General features: G+C 41.8%; 1 protein-coding gene across 4 annotated transcripts in view; it reads left to right on the top strand.

Annotated features, from left to right (window-relative positions):
* The window catches only part of ATP8A2 (ATPase phospholipid transporting 8A2), a 590,644-nt gene that overhangs the window by 68,528 nt on the left and 507,051 nt on the right, over positions 1 to 15,065 (top strand). For all 4 annotated transcript variants that reach the window (XM_053920803.1, XM_053920801.1, XM_053920804.2 and 1 more), the window contains exon 2: positions 6,363 to 6,507. In XM_053920803.1, coding sequence (XP_053776778.1) covers positions 6,407 to 6,507 — 101 coding nt within the window. In that variant the 5' untranslated portion in view covers positions 6,363 to 6,406. The remainder of the gene's footprint in view (positions 1 to 6,362; positions 6,508 to 15,065) is intronic.

Raw genomic sequence — 15,065 nt, 5'->3', positions numbered from 1 at the left:
TGGATGTAGATTCTTCCCATTCATGACTTGGAATACTTCTTTCCAGCCCCTTCTTGCCTGTAAGGTTTCTTTTGAGAAATTAGCTGACAGTCTTATGGGAACTCCATTGTAGGTAACTGTCTCCTGTTCTCTTGCTGCTTTTAAGATTCTTTCCTTATCTTTAATCTTGGGTAATTTATTTATGACGTGTCTTGATGTGTTCCTCTTTGGGTCCAACTTCTTTGGGACTCTCTGAGCTCCCTGGACTTGCATGTGTATTTCCTCCACCAGATTGGGGAAGTTTTCCTTCATTATTTGTTCAAATAAGTTTTCAATTTATTGCTCTTCCTCTTCTCCTTCTGGCACCCATATAGGTCGGGTATTGGAATATTTGAAGTTATCCCAGAGGTTCCTAAACCTCTCATTATTATTATTATTATTATTTTTTGAGTTCTTGTTTCTTCATTCTGTTCTGGTTGAATGTTTATTTCTTCCTTCTGTTCCAAATTGTTGATTTGAGTCCCAGTTTTCTTCTCTTCACTGTTGGTTCCCTGTATATATTTCTTTATTTAACCTTGTTTAGCTTTCACTTTTTCCTTTATTTTCTGGCTGTTCTCAATCATTTCTGTGAGCATCCTGATAACCAGTGTTTTGAACGCTGCATCTGACAGGTTAGTTATCTCCTCATGGCTTTCTTCTTTTTCTGGAGTTTTGATCTATTCTTTCATTTGGGCTATATCTCTTTGTCTCTGCGCAGCTGTTACATTGTAAGGGGGAGCAGGGAGCCTTAGGTATTTACCAGGGCGGGGCAGCCCACTTTGCTGCTTGTGGTGCTGTGTGTCGGGGTGGGGTCTGAGAGGGAACAATACTGCTTGCTTGGCTCTAGCCCTGCTTCCACTCACTTCCCCTGCTACCCACAAGCAAATTGGGCCCTTCTGGTGCTGATTCATGGATGGGTGGGTGGGCTTGTATATTTTCAAGACCCAGTGGGCCCTTCCAATGGACTCTTCTGTGAGACCGACATTTTCTCCAGCTGCCGCAACACCCGCAGGTTTTTACAGGCAGAGGTATTGAGGCTTGAGTTTCCTGTCTGAAACCCTGGGTTGCGCTGTTCGTCTCGCTCCCCATTTGTTCCTCGTGGCTTATCTGCAGGCAAATGTGGGACCGCCTGGTCTGCCAGCTTTCACCTGGCCCACCTATTTGGCCAGCTGCTGCCTTGCCATGCGTCCTCTTGCCTCAGCTGCCCATCTTCCCCCCTCCTACCAGTCTGGATGTTTCTTCTTTAACTACTTGGTTGCCAGACTTCCATAAAGTTTGATTTTCTGGCAGTTCTGTTTGTTTTTTGTTTTTAAATTGGTGGTTGTATTTCTTTTGGTTGTGTGAAGAAGCAAAGCATATCTAGCTATGCGTCCATCTTGGCCAGAAATTGGTCTTCACCTGTGTTTGATTCTTATTTAAAGTTCTTAGCTCCCTGGATCTATTTAGTTTATATTAATATTTACATAGACATCACATAAATATTTGTAAAATAACAAAAATAATAAATTAAATGTTACTATAATAATATTTATTAGATAAGAATAAATGTTAATAACCTCTTAGGATTTTTCATTTTCCTTCCATAATGATCTCTGTGGAATTTGTATATGTAGTGAATAGGAATGAGGTGTTGTATTCATTTCTATCTGCTCACCTGCCAGTGGGAGGTGTATCGTTTTCCCTGCTTCTTAGTCAGAGACTTCCACACCCTTATTGCCACGGAAATGTTGTGTGTGAGTGAAATAGGAGGAATTTGGGTCTTTAATAGAATGGAAACACTACTACAATGACACAAACAAAGTGAGTGGGGAAGAGATTGACAGGAAAGTTAGAGCCACAGAGTGGCAGAGGCCAGTGGACAGTGGAGGCTATTAAAATGTGTGCCTGTCCTGCCAACTCCCTTTTGTGCTTCTGTGGGTCAATGGCATGTATATTATACTATTCTACTTTCCTTTGCTCCTTCCCTATTCTTTACCTGTCCTCCTATTCATGGTCTCCTGGTGAGCATTTTCTTCATCTGTGTCTGTTTCTTAAAATTTTCTTCTTTTTCCAAACCTGGCAGAAACTCTGAAGGGAGGAGAAGTTGCTTATTTATTTTGCCAGTAATCTTTCACCTACTTATGGCTTCATCTAAACCAACTAGCCCAAATGTTGCCATGAGGACATTCCTCTGTCAGATCTGGCCTCCCTGGGTCTGTTGTGTGGCATCTAATGGCACCTCTGCCAGAGGCATCTAAACCTTTGGGTACCCCAGAATGATATATGGCAGGTGTTTGTCTCTCCTCATAGGTGTTTGCTCCTCTGTGTTACAAAGAAAAATAGGTTCTCTGTGTGTTGCTTTACAGTATTGGTTAGGATGTCTGGTTATGAATAATTTATAGAATGATTTAGGGTTGCCTCATGAAACCCAAAGACCCAAATACATCTGGAGTCTTGGAGGGGACTGTACCCAGAATCCAAAAGCTGTTGGGGCAATTTCAGTTGCTCTCCGTGCATATGCTTCATCTTCATCTCAAAAGAAATCATTTCTCTGCTTCCATGCCCACTCAGTGGGTGGCACATGACCATCTGGAGACATGAAGTATGTGTGTTAATAGGGCAGGCACATGCAGACAACATCTCCTCCTCTAGGTCCCATATCACGGTTCCAGAAGAGAGACTCTTAGGTGGACCAAATAATCATCCCTGGTGCAAAGAGTTGTATAATACAGACCAAGTCTTTGGTTCAGCATCTGGGTAAGCAACTTCAGTAGGCATCCACTATGTCAGCCCTTTATTTATTTATTCAGAATGTACTTACGGACTACCTACTATGTGCTAGGCATTATTCAGGAAGACGGGTCAAGCCACGAGCAAGACCAAGTTCCGGCTCTCGTGGCCTTGGCTATCAGCTTGTTTTTTCTGCATTTCCACTTTGCAACAAATTTAGTGCTATCTGTTTGCCAACTCTTATTTCTCTTTGTTCTTTCTTTTCACTTTAGTTTCTTTCTCAATAGATATTTATTGAACTCCCACTATTTGCTGACACTGTGCTTATTTATGTGGGGGAGTTGTAAGCATATACTCTCATTTTGTGCGGTGGTATTTTCAAAATGCATTAACTCAGTGATTTGGCTTATGAGTCTGAATTTGAAGACTTAGTCATAATGTGTTTTGCTCTATATGGAATAGTGTCTTCATTAGGCAATACATTTGTAACAGATTTGTGTTATTTTGAAAATATTAATGTCTGTCTCCAAAGCAGAGTTGGGTCAGGGTGAGGCTGAGGTAGAAGAAAGTTATCTGCATCTTAGTGGGGCAACTATAGCTATTGCTGCCTAGAATAAAATTCCAGGTCTGGCTATGCTGATACAGAAAGGTGAGATGGCCTACAGCATTTATTTCCCTTAATTCTGTCATCACTAATTGTTTGTGTCAATATTTTTTCAGCTCAACATTTATTATCCAATATTTAAATTCTAATTTGGAAAAACTGTGATTTCCATTCTTATTTCTTTCAGTGATGCATTTTCTTTTTTTGTGCTGTACTACTCCTCTTCAACTCCCAGTATATTCAATGTTTCTTCTTTTCTCTGGCCCACACATTCAATCTGAACAAAAATCTTGCAGCATTTTCTTTTGAGATGTTTCTCATGTTCATGGTGTTTTCCCCTGTTTTCCATTTAATTCATGTTTTTATAATCTTGGTTCTAGATTGTAGAATTAATTTTTTTAACCTGATCTCCTTATCTATAAAGTCTCCTCTCTTTCTGCTCCTACATGCACATCACCATCAGGTGCATTTCTCTTCTGCATAGAAACCTTCTGTGGCTTTATATGACCTTCAGGAAGAAGTTCAAGCTTTTCCCCTGGGTATTTAAATCATCCACTGGCTGTGGGCTCTTTTTTCCTAAGCTTCCTTTCAATTCCTTTCCAGTTTGGACCCTTAGTGCTGTTTTTTGTTTATTTTTTTAATTGGCCCCTGATACATTTTTGTCTATTGAGCCTTTGCTTATGCTCTTCTGGACCTTCCCTAGAATGTCCTCCCGTCTCCTAATATAAACTATCCCCCTACTTTAAGGCTCTTAGAGTTGTCCTTAGACTCCGTTCTGACCCTACTCCATATACAAAAAGTCTGCTGACCTCAGACCCTCCTCAGCATCTTCAAACCCACTCTGAGTAGCTTGGTCATAAACTGAGGCCACTAGCAACCGTGGTTATACTGGTTAACGATTTGGAGAGCTGGAGCCAGATCTTTTGTGTTTGTGTTCCCAGCAGTGTTGAAAAAGTGACTCTCAGCTGTGGCTGTCCATTAGTATCACTTAAGGAGCTTTAAAAACAAAACAAAACAGAATCTGGTGGGATTGAGACCAGGGACCAGTGACTTGTGAGAGCTGTCTCGGTGGTGAAAATATAGAGCCAGAGCTGAGAGTCAGGATGTGAACACAATCTTGCAGTAAACTCTTTTGACCCACACTAGGAGAACATGGAGTTTGAGCCCTCTCTGCATACGAGTAGATCAATATATTACTGCATCTCTGCCAGGAGGATTCAAAGCGACACTTTATAAGTCTTGAGTAAAAATTACGTACTCAACAAGGAAATATGAGTACTCATTATGTGTCAGGCACTAGTCCGGGGCCTGAGGTCACTGCAGTGAACAAAACATGTCTCTGCTGTCCTGGAGCCTCTGCTCTTGGCCATGCAAGGGCAGACCACAAATTAACATCAGGTAATGATGATAAATGCTGTGGAGGAAACTGAAGCAGGATAAGTGGGCAGAGAGAAAAGCAGCACTTTCATATACGCTAGTTTTAAAGATATTTCCTGTCTGCCTTAAATCAGCCAATGCTTTAAAACCCACCCTCCTCTGATACAAGTCTGGGAGCCAGAGCTGATGGGCTAGCCAGTGTTGAAGCAGGAACTCTTGTTCTCTGCTATCCCTTATCTATAAGCAGAGGGCTGAGCAGTGGAGCCAGAGGGATCCCAGAGAGTGGGAGGCTGGAGGGGAGGAGTGGGATATGAGGGTGGGGTGCAAGGAACGGCCAGGATGCAGTGGATGCACACCTGGCCTGGGAACAAGGATCTGGCCGTGAGCACCATCAGACGGTATTTCAGCTCTCAGCAACCAGTTTTACTTTGTAGTGATCCCCCTCTTATGCTAAGGATCACAATACAATTCTCATCACCTTAAAAAGATGACACACTTAAATAGCCCAAACTTTGTGTTTCAAAATGTTTCTGAACATTCTGTGTAGCTGTGAAGTGGATGTTTCTTGAAATGATATACCTGTTTCTTTAATAATTTGCAACATGCATTTCTTGATAGGTGGAAAGCATGGCAGATATTAAAGCAAATGTATATTGAATGTACATTTACTTCAGGCACCCTTCCCCGAAGGTCAGTTCTTGAGGTGGGTGTCCCCTTCTACTGAGGGATACTGCCTTGTAGTTGGACATGAGGTTAAGATCTGTGTGCGCCTGTATGTAGCAGTTTTAGTAATGTGTATAGCGTTATTCTCCATCCCACAACTCTGTAAGTGAAGGGTACAGGGAGGTTGAGCTCAGGGAGAGAGGCTTGACTCTAGGACTAAAATTAAATCTTAAGGAGATAGACTTGCATTGTCTTAACCACAGAAACAGTAGCATGAGCAATGAAATGAAAGATCACGCATCTGTCGGTAAATTGGGATTGGTAAAGCTAATTGACTCAGGTTGGCAGGAACCTCTAGGGAGAAAAGCAGTTGGTCGGTTCAAGATAACCGTGGAGCAAGCCCTTCACACCGAGGTTGGGGAATTTCATTTTTAAAGCAATAATGTCTCCTTTCGCCATCCCTTTCTGCGCCGACTGAATGCAAGGCACATCCCCTTTGCTGTCATCATTTTGTTCCTCAACACAGTCCAAGAAGCCGAGAAAACCTAGAGTCAGAGCTCAATCCCTAGACATAGAGGGGCAGCTCCGCGGTGCCAGAGGCTCTGTCCTCCGCCCTCCTCTCCCTGCCCCCAGCAGCCTACTCCGAGCCAGTCCTCTGCTCCATCCGCTTGCACCGCAGCCAGCCCGAGGGGAGAGAGCGAGCGGGCGGGCCGGGCGGTGCGGAGCCACGGGCAGTCACCCAAGGAGAAGCTCTCTCCGGGCCCTGGAACAAGGGGCAGGGGGGGTAGGGCGCAGGGAGGGGGCGGGGTGGAGCCGCGAGCAGCTGCGCAGCGGGTCTCCAGGGGGAGCCAAGGTACAAAGGCGGGCCCTGCATCGCCCAGAGCATCCTTCCCCCTGGACCCCGCCCGCCCACAGCACGCTCGCCTGCTGCTGCTCTTGCCTGGCGTGACTTCTTTGTGCTGTGTCTTCTGCCCGCGCCTCCTCTCTGCAGGACCTGTTTGTCCTTCTTCGGGCTATAAGAAGGCAGATGATGAGATGTCCCGGGCCACGTCTGTTGGAGACCAGCTGGAGGCACCAGCCCGCACCATTTACCTCAACCAACCGCATCTCAATAAATTCCGTGACAACCAGATCAGGTAGGAGAAGGCGGCTGATAGACGCAAGAAGCGGTGAATTCACAGCTGGAATGGGGCTCATCTTCCTGTTGTTAGCTTTTCCACGCACCTACCCAGCCATCACCCCAGTCTGCTTATTCCAGCCCCTTCCACTCCCCGTCCCCTCCCCCTCAAGCCTGGCAGTCTACACCCGCGCTTCTAATGGAGTCATATGTGTTTAGCTCCTACCTTTCTCTCCGTTGCATCTATTGCTTGCTGAGGCTGTGTGAGCCCCGAGGAAGTTTTTCTTCAAAATGAGGTCTTACATTTTCATCTCTGAGCTCCCTTCCAAGAATTCTCCCTCATTCTGTTTTAATCTACTTGAGAGCTTTACCTAGCAATTTGCAGACCTTAATGTGGGAAACTGCTTTATAAGGACTGCTTTACAAGTCATAAGGACTCATATTCAGCTCCAAAAGGTCCAAGACTTTGTTAAGAGGTTTTCATTTGCTGGGAAACTTTGCCCAGAGTTAGCAGAAAGATGGATGGAAGCTAACCTGTGTCCACTCTTTGCTGCCCACTGTGTCAGATGCTTTAGCTATACTAGCTTTATAAATCCTCATGACCTCCTGAAGAAGGCATTATTACAATGAGATCAGGAATCTGAGATAGCAAGATGTTAAATAATGTACCTATGGTCATATAGCTACTGAATGGCAGAGCTGGAAATAGAACCCAGCCTGTCTGACGACTAAGGCTCAAATTCTCTCTGCTGTGCAAAGCTAGATGATTAGGCACAGGTGTTAATACATTTTCAAATTTCATTAAAATTTCAGGCTTAGATAACTTTATCTCTGGGAATGACTTCAGAGGATGTAGTTCTGTGAGTGGCTCAGAACACCAAGTTCAGGTGTAGAGAATTGATAACCTGATTCCAATTCAGGGTTCTTTCTAGAAAGCTCCGGCTAAAACTTTGCTGCTGTTTCATGTTTAAGTATTGCACTATAGTAATAGCACTTGCACAGGCTGCTTAGCCTTAACACCCTTATTTAGAAACATCTGGCTCTTGGACATTATTGTAGCTTGATAGGATTTGTAGTAGAATAATGGTGCAATTATGTGAAGGAGATACCTTCATTTATTAAAAGAGTGTTAGATTATCCTGGCTTTATTTTGGGTTTTAAGAATGATCATGGGGGCATATTTTATACTTAAAAGTGTAGCTTAGAATAGCTGAGGCCAAATTCAAATAATGAGTGGGCTTGGTTTAAGATACAGAACATCAAGCACAATTAGTTACCACTTCACATACTAAGATGGCTTTAACCAAAAAGACAATAACAAGTGTTGAAGAGGGTGTGGAGAAATTGGAATCCTCGTGTATTGCTGATGGGAATGAAAAATGGTGTAGCTACTTTGGATAACAGATTGGCAGTTCCTCGAAAGGTTGAATGTAAAGTTACCATATGATCTAGTAATTCTACTCCTGGCTATAAATAACCAAGGGAAATGAAAACATGTCCACATAAAAACTGTACACAAATATTTATAGCAGCAATATTCCTAAAAGCCAAAAAGTGGAAGCAGTCCAAATGCCTATCAGCTGATGAATGAATGAATAAAAGGAAGTATAGGCCTACAATGGAATATTATTTGGCCATAAAAGGAATGAGGTACTGATAGATGCTACAACATGGATGAACCTTGAAAACATGCAAAGTGAAAGAAGCCAGTAACCAAAAAGCCTCATATTACAGGCATACCCCAGAGATTTTGTGGGTTCAGTTTGAGCCACCACCCTAAAGTAAGTATCATAATAAAGTGAGTCCTAATCTTTTTCTGGTGGAGGCTCTTGCCTTCAGTCAGTAAAGAACATAACGTCTGTGCAGTGCAATAAAACAAGGCATGCCTGTATGTGATTCCACTTATGTGAAATGCCCAGAAGAGGCCAGTCTATCGAGACATAAGGTAGTTTAGTGGCTCCTGGGCCTGGGGAAGGAGGAGTGACTGCTAGTGTGTGTGGGGTTTCATTTGGGGTGCTGGTTACACAACTCTGTGAAAATACTTGGAATCGTTCAGACCCTGCACTGGCAATATAGTTCCATTTCCTCATGCCTTCTCGTATGTGTTCCGAGTTAATGACTTAAAAAGATAAAATTTGTTTTTAAAAAGATGTCTACTGTATAAGAATATGGTATTGAAGAGTCACTTTTAAAACTAGGATATTTTCATACAATACTTTAGCAATATTTTTGCTTAGTTTCTATTTAATTTTGGTATCCATTTGTACATGCTTAAAACTGGAGAATGAATAAGGGTCTTTGTTTTTGCCTAAATTCTCCAGTTTTCATGGAAAATGAAGATTTTTAAAAACCTTGGAAAAGGGACCTCACAATCTGTTTGTAATCAAGACTCAAAGCTGACTTTTGAGGCTGACTTTGCTACTAGTCGGAGAGATTTCCAGTAGCTACCTGTTTTATAGTTTGATTTGTACTTTTTGGGGGCAGGGAGGAATTAATATAGGAATGTACAGTGAAGGTTGGCTACAAATAAAGTAGGTAGAAGCAAATTATTTTATTTAAAGCCTTATTTAAGTATATAATTGAATTAGCTGAATATTAATGTAGTGCATATTAAAATTTATATAATTTCTGAGTTCATGGCTTATACTATAAGTATAAATTTCAGATTGCACTGAACTGAGTCCAAAAAATTAAAATGTGCCCCTTGCTGTTCTAGAAAATGGCCTTTGCATACTTGTTTCACCTTGACTGTATATTTAAATAGGAATTGCTAATGGTTTTGTGACTCACAGTTTTTTAAGGGATTTATTATAAAGCATCTTGGCATTATAGTTTAAGGACTTTACAAATGTTGAGCCATGCTATTTTAGCACATTAATATTGCTGAATTCAAGTTATATAAAAATACCGATTTTTAAAAATAAGATTTTTTATCTTGGCCATGAATGCTTGCTAAATGTTGATAAATCTATTCAAAGGAGTGTTTTCATAAAAGGGAGTTCAGAAAGGATTTCTTTTTCTTAAGGTAATTTTTCTTGAGAAATGCTAATTTTTTTTTTTTTGAAGCTTGGCATGGAGTATTTATCCTAGATTGTTTGCTCCTAAATTAAGATTTTTGAGGAGAAGAGACCACCTGGGACAGATGAGGCTCCTACTAATCCATGGAATTATTTGGAGGCTGTATACCTCAGGAGGCTGGTCCTTGCGGGATTGGTTTTCTCACTTACCTTCTCCACTCCAGGCCCTTTCTGGCTTGGGACTGTGAGGATAGTGGCAGTTGCTCCTGTGTACCTTCATGAGCAACTAGCATTTGAAATTCAGGGAAGAGATCAAAGTTTGCTAAAGATGGAGGTGGCTGCTGGGTGTTGGGGGAGGTCAGTGAGCGGTGGCGTGGTAAGTTCAGGACAGGGATTGAAGGTCTAGGGTTAATGTCTGGGCTAGTGTATTGAAGAAAGAGGCCGGGCCTGGTGAGTAGGAGGGAGAAGGTCATCACTGAGGTTGACTGTGGCTTCGTCACACCCAGGGGAATGTGTGACCTGGTAACTACAAATTCCAAGCAATTCCTTGAAATCCTGGGGGTGTCTGTGCCATTGGACGTGGGTGTCTCTCCAAACCTTGTTCTTGACACTGAAAACAATATGTTTGATCTGAAGCTGTGGCAGGTTGAAGTTTCCATTACTGAAACCAAAACATTTGGATTATTATAATTATGGAGAAGTATGACATGGTCTTTTTCTCCCAGACATTGATTTTCTAGGGCCTTTACCGTGAGGACAATAACGACCTTCTTTATCCTGTAGAAATGCTAATTAATGGAATATTGCAAAGTACATACACGTGTCTAGGATTTAACAGGGTTGTCCAACCCTTTGGCATCTCTGGGCCACACTGTAAGAAGAATTGTTGTCTTGGGCCACACATTCAATACACTGTGATATGCAATCACAAAATAATTCATAATGTTTTAGATTTACAATATTGTGTTGGGCCACATTCACAGCCATCCTGGGCTGCATGTGGCCTGCGGGCCTTGAGTTGGACGCCCCTGGCACTATACAAATATATGTCTACCTAACAAGGTCCCCTTTACCTGAAGCATACAGTGCATCCTTTTAAATATTTTTAAGGCTTTATTGAAATGTAACTCACCCATCTAAAGTGTACAGTTCAGTCGTTTTTAGTGTATTTGCAAATTGTATAAACATCACCACAGTTAACTTGAGAACATTTTCATGGCTTTCAGAAGAAATCCGTGCCTTTAGCTGTCATCTCCCTGCCCCTTCCTCTCCCATCCCTGAGCAACTGCTGCTCTACTTTCTATCTCTATAGAACTCCCTGTTCTGGACCTTTCGTAAGAATAATATCACTTCCTTTTAAGTGAAGTTTTATTTATTTATTTATTTTTAGACAGACGGGAAGGGAAGGAGAAAGAGTGGGGGACAAACATCGATTGATTGCCTTTTGCACACTTCTGAACCCACAGCCTAGACATCTGCCCTGATTGGGAATCGAACATGAGACCTTTGGGTGTGTGGGATGATACCCAACCAACTGAGCCACACCAGCCAGAGCCATATGCAGTCTTTTAATGAGATTGCCATACACCATTTGAAATAGTGACTTTCAAGGCTGTAAGGTCTTTTTCTTCTGTGCTTCAAATGAGGTCTTCAAAGCAGGTTAGGAATGTTGACCGTAGTTTTGAATGAGTCACTGGTTTCAGGTGGCAGTTCTAACTAGCGAAAGTCCTCATTAAAACAATCACTTGAATTTGGTCAGACTATTGCATTTTTTCAGGTTGGGTTGTCTTAAAGGATAGTTGGTTTATAGGAGTATTTTGTGGGTTTTAAGTTTAAAACAGTTTCGCCTCTGCAGAAAGGGAAGTGAGCAGTGTGTGGCTAGCTTACAGTGTCTGTATGATGTTGTGCTGGGGTCCTCATGTCTGAGAGGGTATTTTTGTCTTGAGAAATGGAGACAAATCATCTTTAAAGACCAGTTTGTGCAGGAATAGTTGTGATAGACAACATGTATAATACAGTATCTCATATTACCGAGTATACTAAGGAAGAATGATTCTCCTTTAAGTGTTTAAATCTGCAGAATTCAGGTAAGATATGGTCTTAACATTTGGGCTGCCTCCAATTTAACGAAGAAACAATACCAGGATCTGAGTAACAGCCGTAATTTCCTTTTGATTCATGTAGAGATCAGTGTTTTAAAAACTGAGGTTTACCTAACTCATTGTAGACAACTGCCCATGTCAAGGTTGGCGAAGGTCAGTGTGTATAAAGTCTGCATCCGGAGTGATTGATTATGTTGAAAGCATTCCATTTTAAAATCGTCTCGAGATTTTCTTCTGTGCACAGTTTTAATTTATCTGTTTATTTATATACTATAATAAAATTATATGTATTTAAGGTATACAACGTGATAATTTGATGTTTCTATAGATAGTGAAATACTACAGTCAAGCTAATTAATATGTAATCTCCTCACAGTTACCATTTACTTTTTAAATCAGAGGCAGATCTACTTGATTAATACCCACACCACCCACTCCTGTCATCCTATATTTTCAGACCACGAATGTCACAGCACATAGAGTCCTTAATTTATACATACCAGCAGCAATTAATGTCATAGGAAATTCTTGTAATTAGAACTTTTATTAGGTTTACACTGCTGGACAAGGCTTTTGAGACATTCTGCAGAAAAAAAATATTTAAATTGGGGGACCTTTGTCACTGAGTGCTTCAGGTAACCATTAAACAAATGACCTTTCTTGAAATGTGGTTTTAGGAACAGAAAAACCCATCAGCCTTGGGCCAGTTTTGTATGTGATATTTCTAAGGAAAGAGCAGCTGTCTAGAAGGGACTAGTGCAGTGATTTCTTCCAGCGGGCCACATGCAGCCCAGGATGGCTGTGAATGTGGCCGAACACAAAATTGTTAATTTACTTAAAACATTATGAGGTTATTTTGTGATCATGTGTAGCAATGTATTTAATGTGTGACCCAAGACAACTCTTCTTCTTCCAGTGCAGCCCAGAAATGCCAAAGGGTTGGACACCCCCATGTGGGTGGATGTGGAGCATTATTTTGAATTTACCAAAGAAACATCAATCCATTCCCATTTATGAAAACTGGTAAAGGTGTTTGGTTTGAGAGTTCTAGTCAGTAACTCATTTCCCCTTGCCCCCATTCCCAAATTCTGTTAACTCTTACTGTCTTTTGTGAACTTGTGAGCACTTCTGAATCTTACAGATAAAAAAGATTAAGCAGTAGGATTTGTGAAAAACACAAGTTAAAATTTACCCAAAATTGGAGAAGAATAAGGAGATATGACAGTGTCTCCCCCACTGAATCAGATGTTGGGACAGAAAATGTACATAGGTGGAGAAAATGGTGAATTGTGAGCACACTTTGTATTTGGAGTAGTACTGCGCCAATGTTGTTTAGTCAGTTTCCACCATAGTACTGTGCTGATACAAGATATGAACATTGTGGGGAAGCTGGGTGAAGGGTTATGGCAACTCTGTGCCATTTTTGCAACTCTTCTGTAAGAATAAACTTACCTCAAAATAAAATTACTTAAAAAATTAACTGAAAGTGTCTGGGAGCCCAGGAACTAAATACTAAACTCATTTATCTTTCTCTTGGGTGCTTTGAGAAATGTTTGGGTCTTTTATTGGAGACACACATTTAAAAAAATAGTTTATTTATTTATTTTTAGAGAGAAAGGGGAAGGGAGGGAGGAAGGAAGGGAGAGAAATATTGATGTGAGAAACACTGATTGGTTGCTTCTCACATGCACCCGGTCCGGTCTGGTCCATGGGACCAAACCTGCAACCCAGGCGTGTGCTTTGACAGGGAATCAAAACTGCAGCCTTTTCACTTTGCGGGATGATGCCCAACCAACTGAGCTGCACTGGCCAGGACTGGACAGCCAGAGACGGACAAGTTGTTGCAGGGATGATAGTCAATGGAGACAGCACCAGTATCTTCACATGGTTATTATGCTAAAAGTAAAGCCTTTTACTTTTCAGTGAGATACTGTAAATAAGCTTTTCAATGAATCATAAATACTGGGACTTCATCATTTATTTTCCATTTAGATTACTTTAGTCTATTCAGCTAAAAAGAAAAGTTAGATGTTGAAATATGTTTTAATGAGGAAAAACTGATTACAGAATATGTGTGTGTTTTCCAGTTCTCATGTGGAGGTAATGCAGTCAATGAGAGCAGTTCATAATACTCTTGCAGGGTCTTTGGTAAAATTACGTTTTGAGGAGTGCATCCTTTCTGATGTCTTGTGAATTACATTGTACATCAAGATATTATTACTGAGCTTTGTTAGACTGTGGAAGTTTGTAGCTGATTCTTTGATAGGGTGAGTGGAAGCAGGCTATATAATACATTCCTAGTCTATTGAAGCTCATTATAATTGGTGGTCTGCAATCAAATGCTAATCCACAGCTTAATCCAAGCATGACAACTTTACATTAATCTGTGATGGGTCTTTATTTATTTATTATGAGCTAACTGTATAAACACTAAGTAGGTGGAAAACCACTTACCATATTTTTCAGACTATAAGATGCATGCCCCCCAAGTTGGGAGGAAAATGGGGTGCGTCTTATAGTCCGAATGTAGCTTACCTGGCTTGCTGAGGGGGTGGGCAGCGGTGGAGCGAGGTTGCCACTACAGGAAGCTGGTGGCGGCAGGAGTGGGACAATGCTGCCAGCCCTGCGGAGGAGGGGGTGTTCCCCCCTCCCCCGTGCGAAGCAAGGGAGGCAGGGGCGGAGTCCCTGCTGCAGCATACTGTAGTGCTAGGGAGGAGGGTACAGGCGGTGCAGGCACGTTAGGAGAAGAAAGCCTGCGGCTCACGTATGTGCCTCCATCACGTGACTGGTGTGCCCCCCATTAACATTAACATAGGGAAATTCCACTGCAGGGTCACCTGTCAATGTGGCCCTGCAGCTGCTGCAAAACTACAACTCCCATCATGCTTGGACAGGTTGGGATGATGGGAGCTGAAATTTGGCAACAGCTGCAGAGCCACACGGGTTGTGCAACACTGCTGTCCCCATGTAAGAGTGTTGCACAACCTGTGGCCCTCCAGCAGCAGATCTCCCCATAACAGTGTCAGAAGCAGATCCCCCCATAACAGTGCCTCACCCACTGACATTCGCAGCTACAGTGCCCCCGTAACTATGAAGGATGCAGGGCTGATAGTTCTGTCACTACTGTATTTTGTTGTAGAAAGATACGATAGTGTACTGTAGTCTCCTGCTGAATCTACCATAATTGTGGAAAGATGTCAAAGCAGAAAAGGATTTCTGCTTTAAAGGATGTTATTAAATATTTTACCACATTTTTTGCTTCAAAATTTTTTTTCCTATTTTCCTCCTCTAAAACCTAGGTGCATCTTATGGTCTGGTGCGTCTTACAGTCTGAAAAAATACAGTACTCCTTGGGTGTCATACATTCCCTTAGATGGCAACAGTAAGCATTTGTTTGCTTAATGTTTGATGTAGTTGTGTAGAAGTTCAAAAAGTAGGCAGCTATGTGGACTGCAGAA

The sequence above is a fragment of the Desmodus rotundus genome, chromosome 3 (assembly GCF_022682495.2).
Source record: "Desmodus rotundus isolate HL8 chromosome 3, HLdesRot8A.1, whole genome shotgun sequence".
In the NCBI taxonomy this organism is placed as follows: Eukaryota; Metazoa; Chordata; class Mammalia; order Chiroptera; family Phyllostomidae; genus Desmodus; species Desmodus rotundus.
This window is presented reverse-complemented; position numbering and strand designations above follow the sequence as displayed.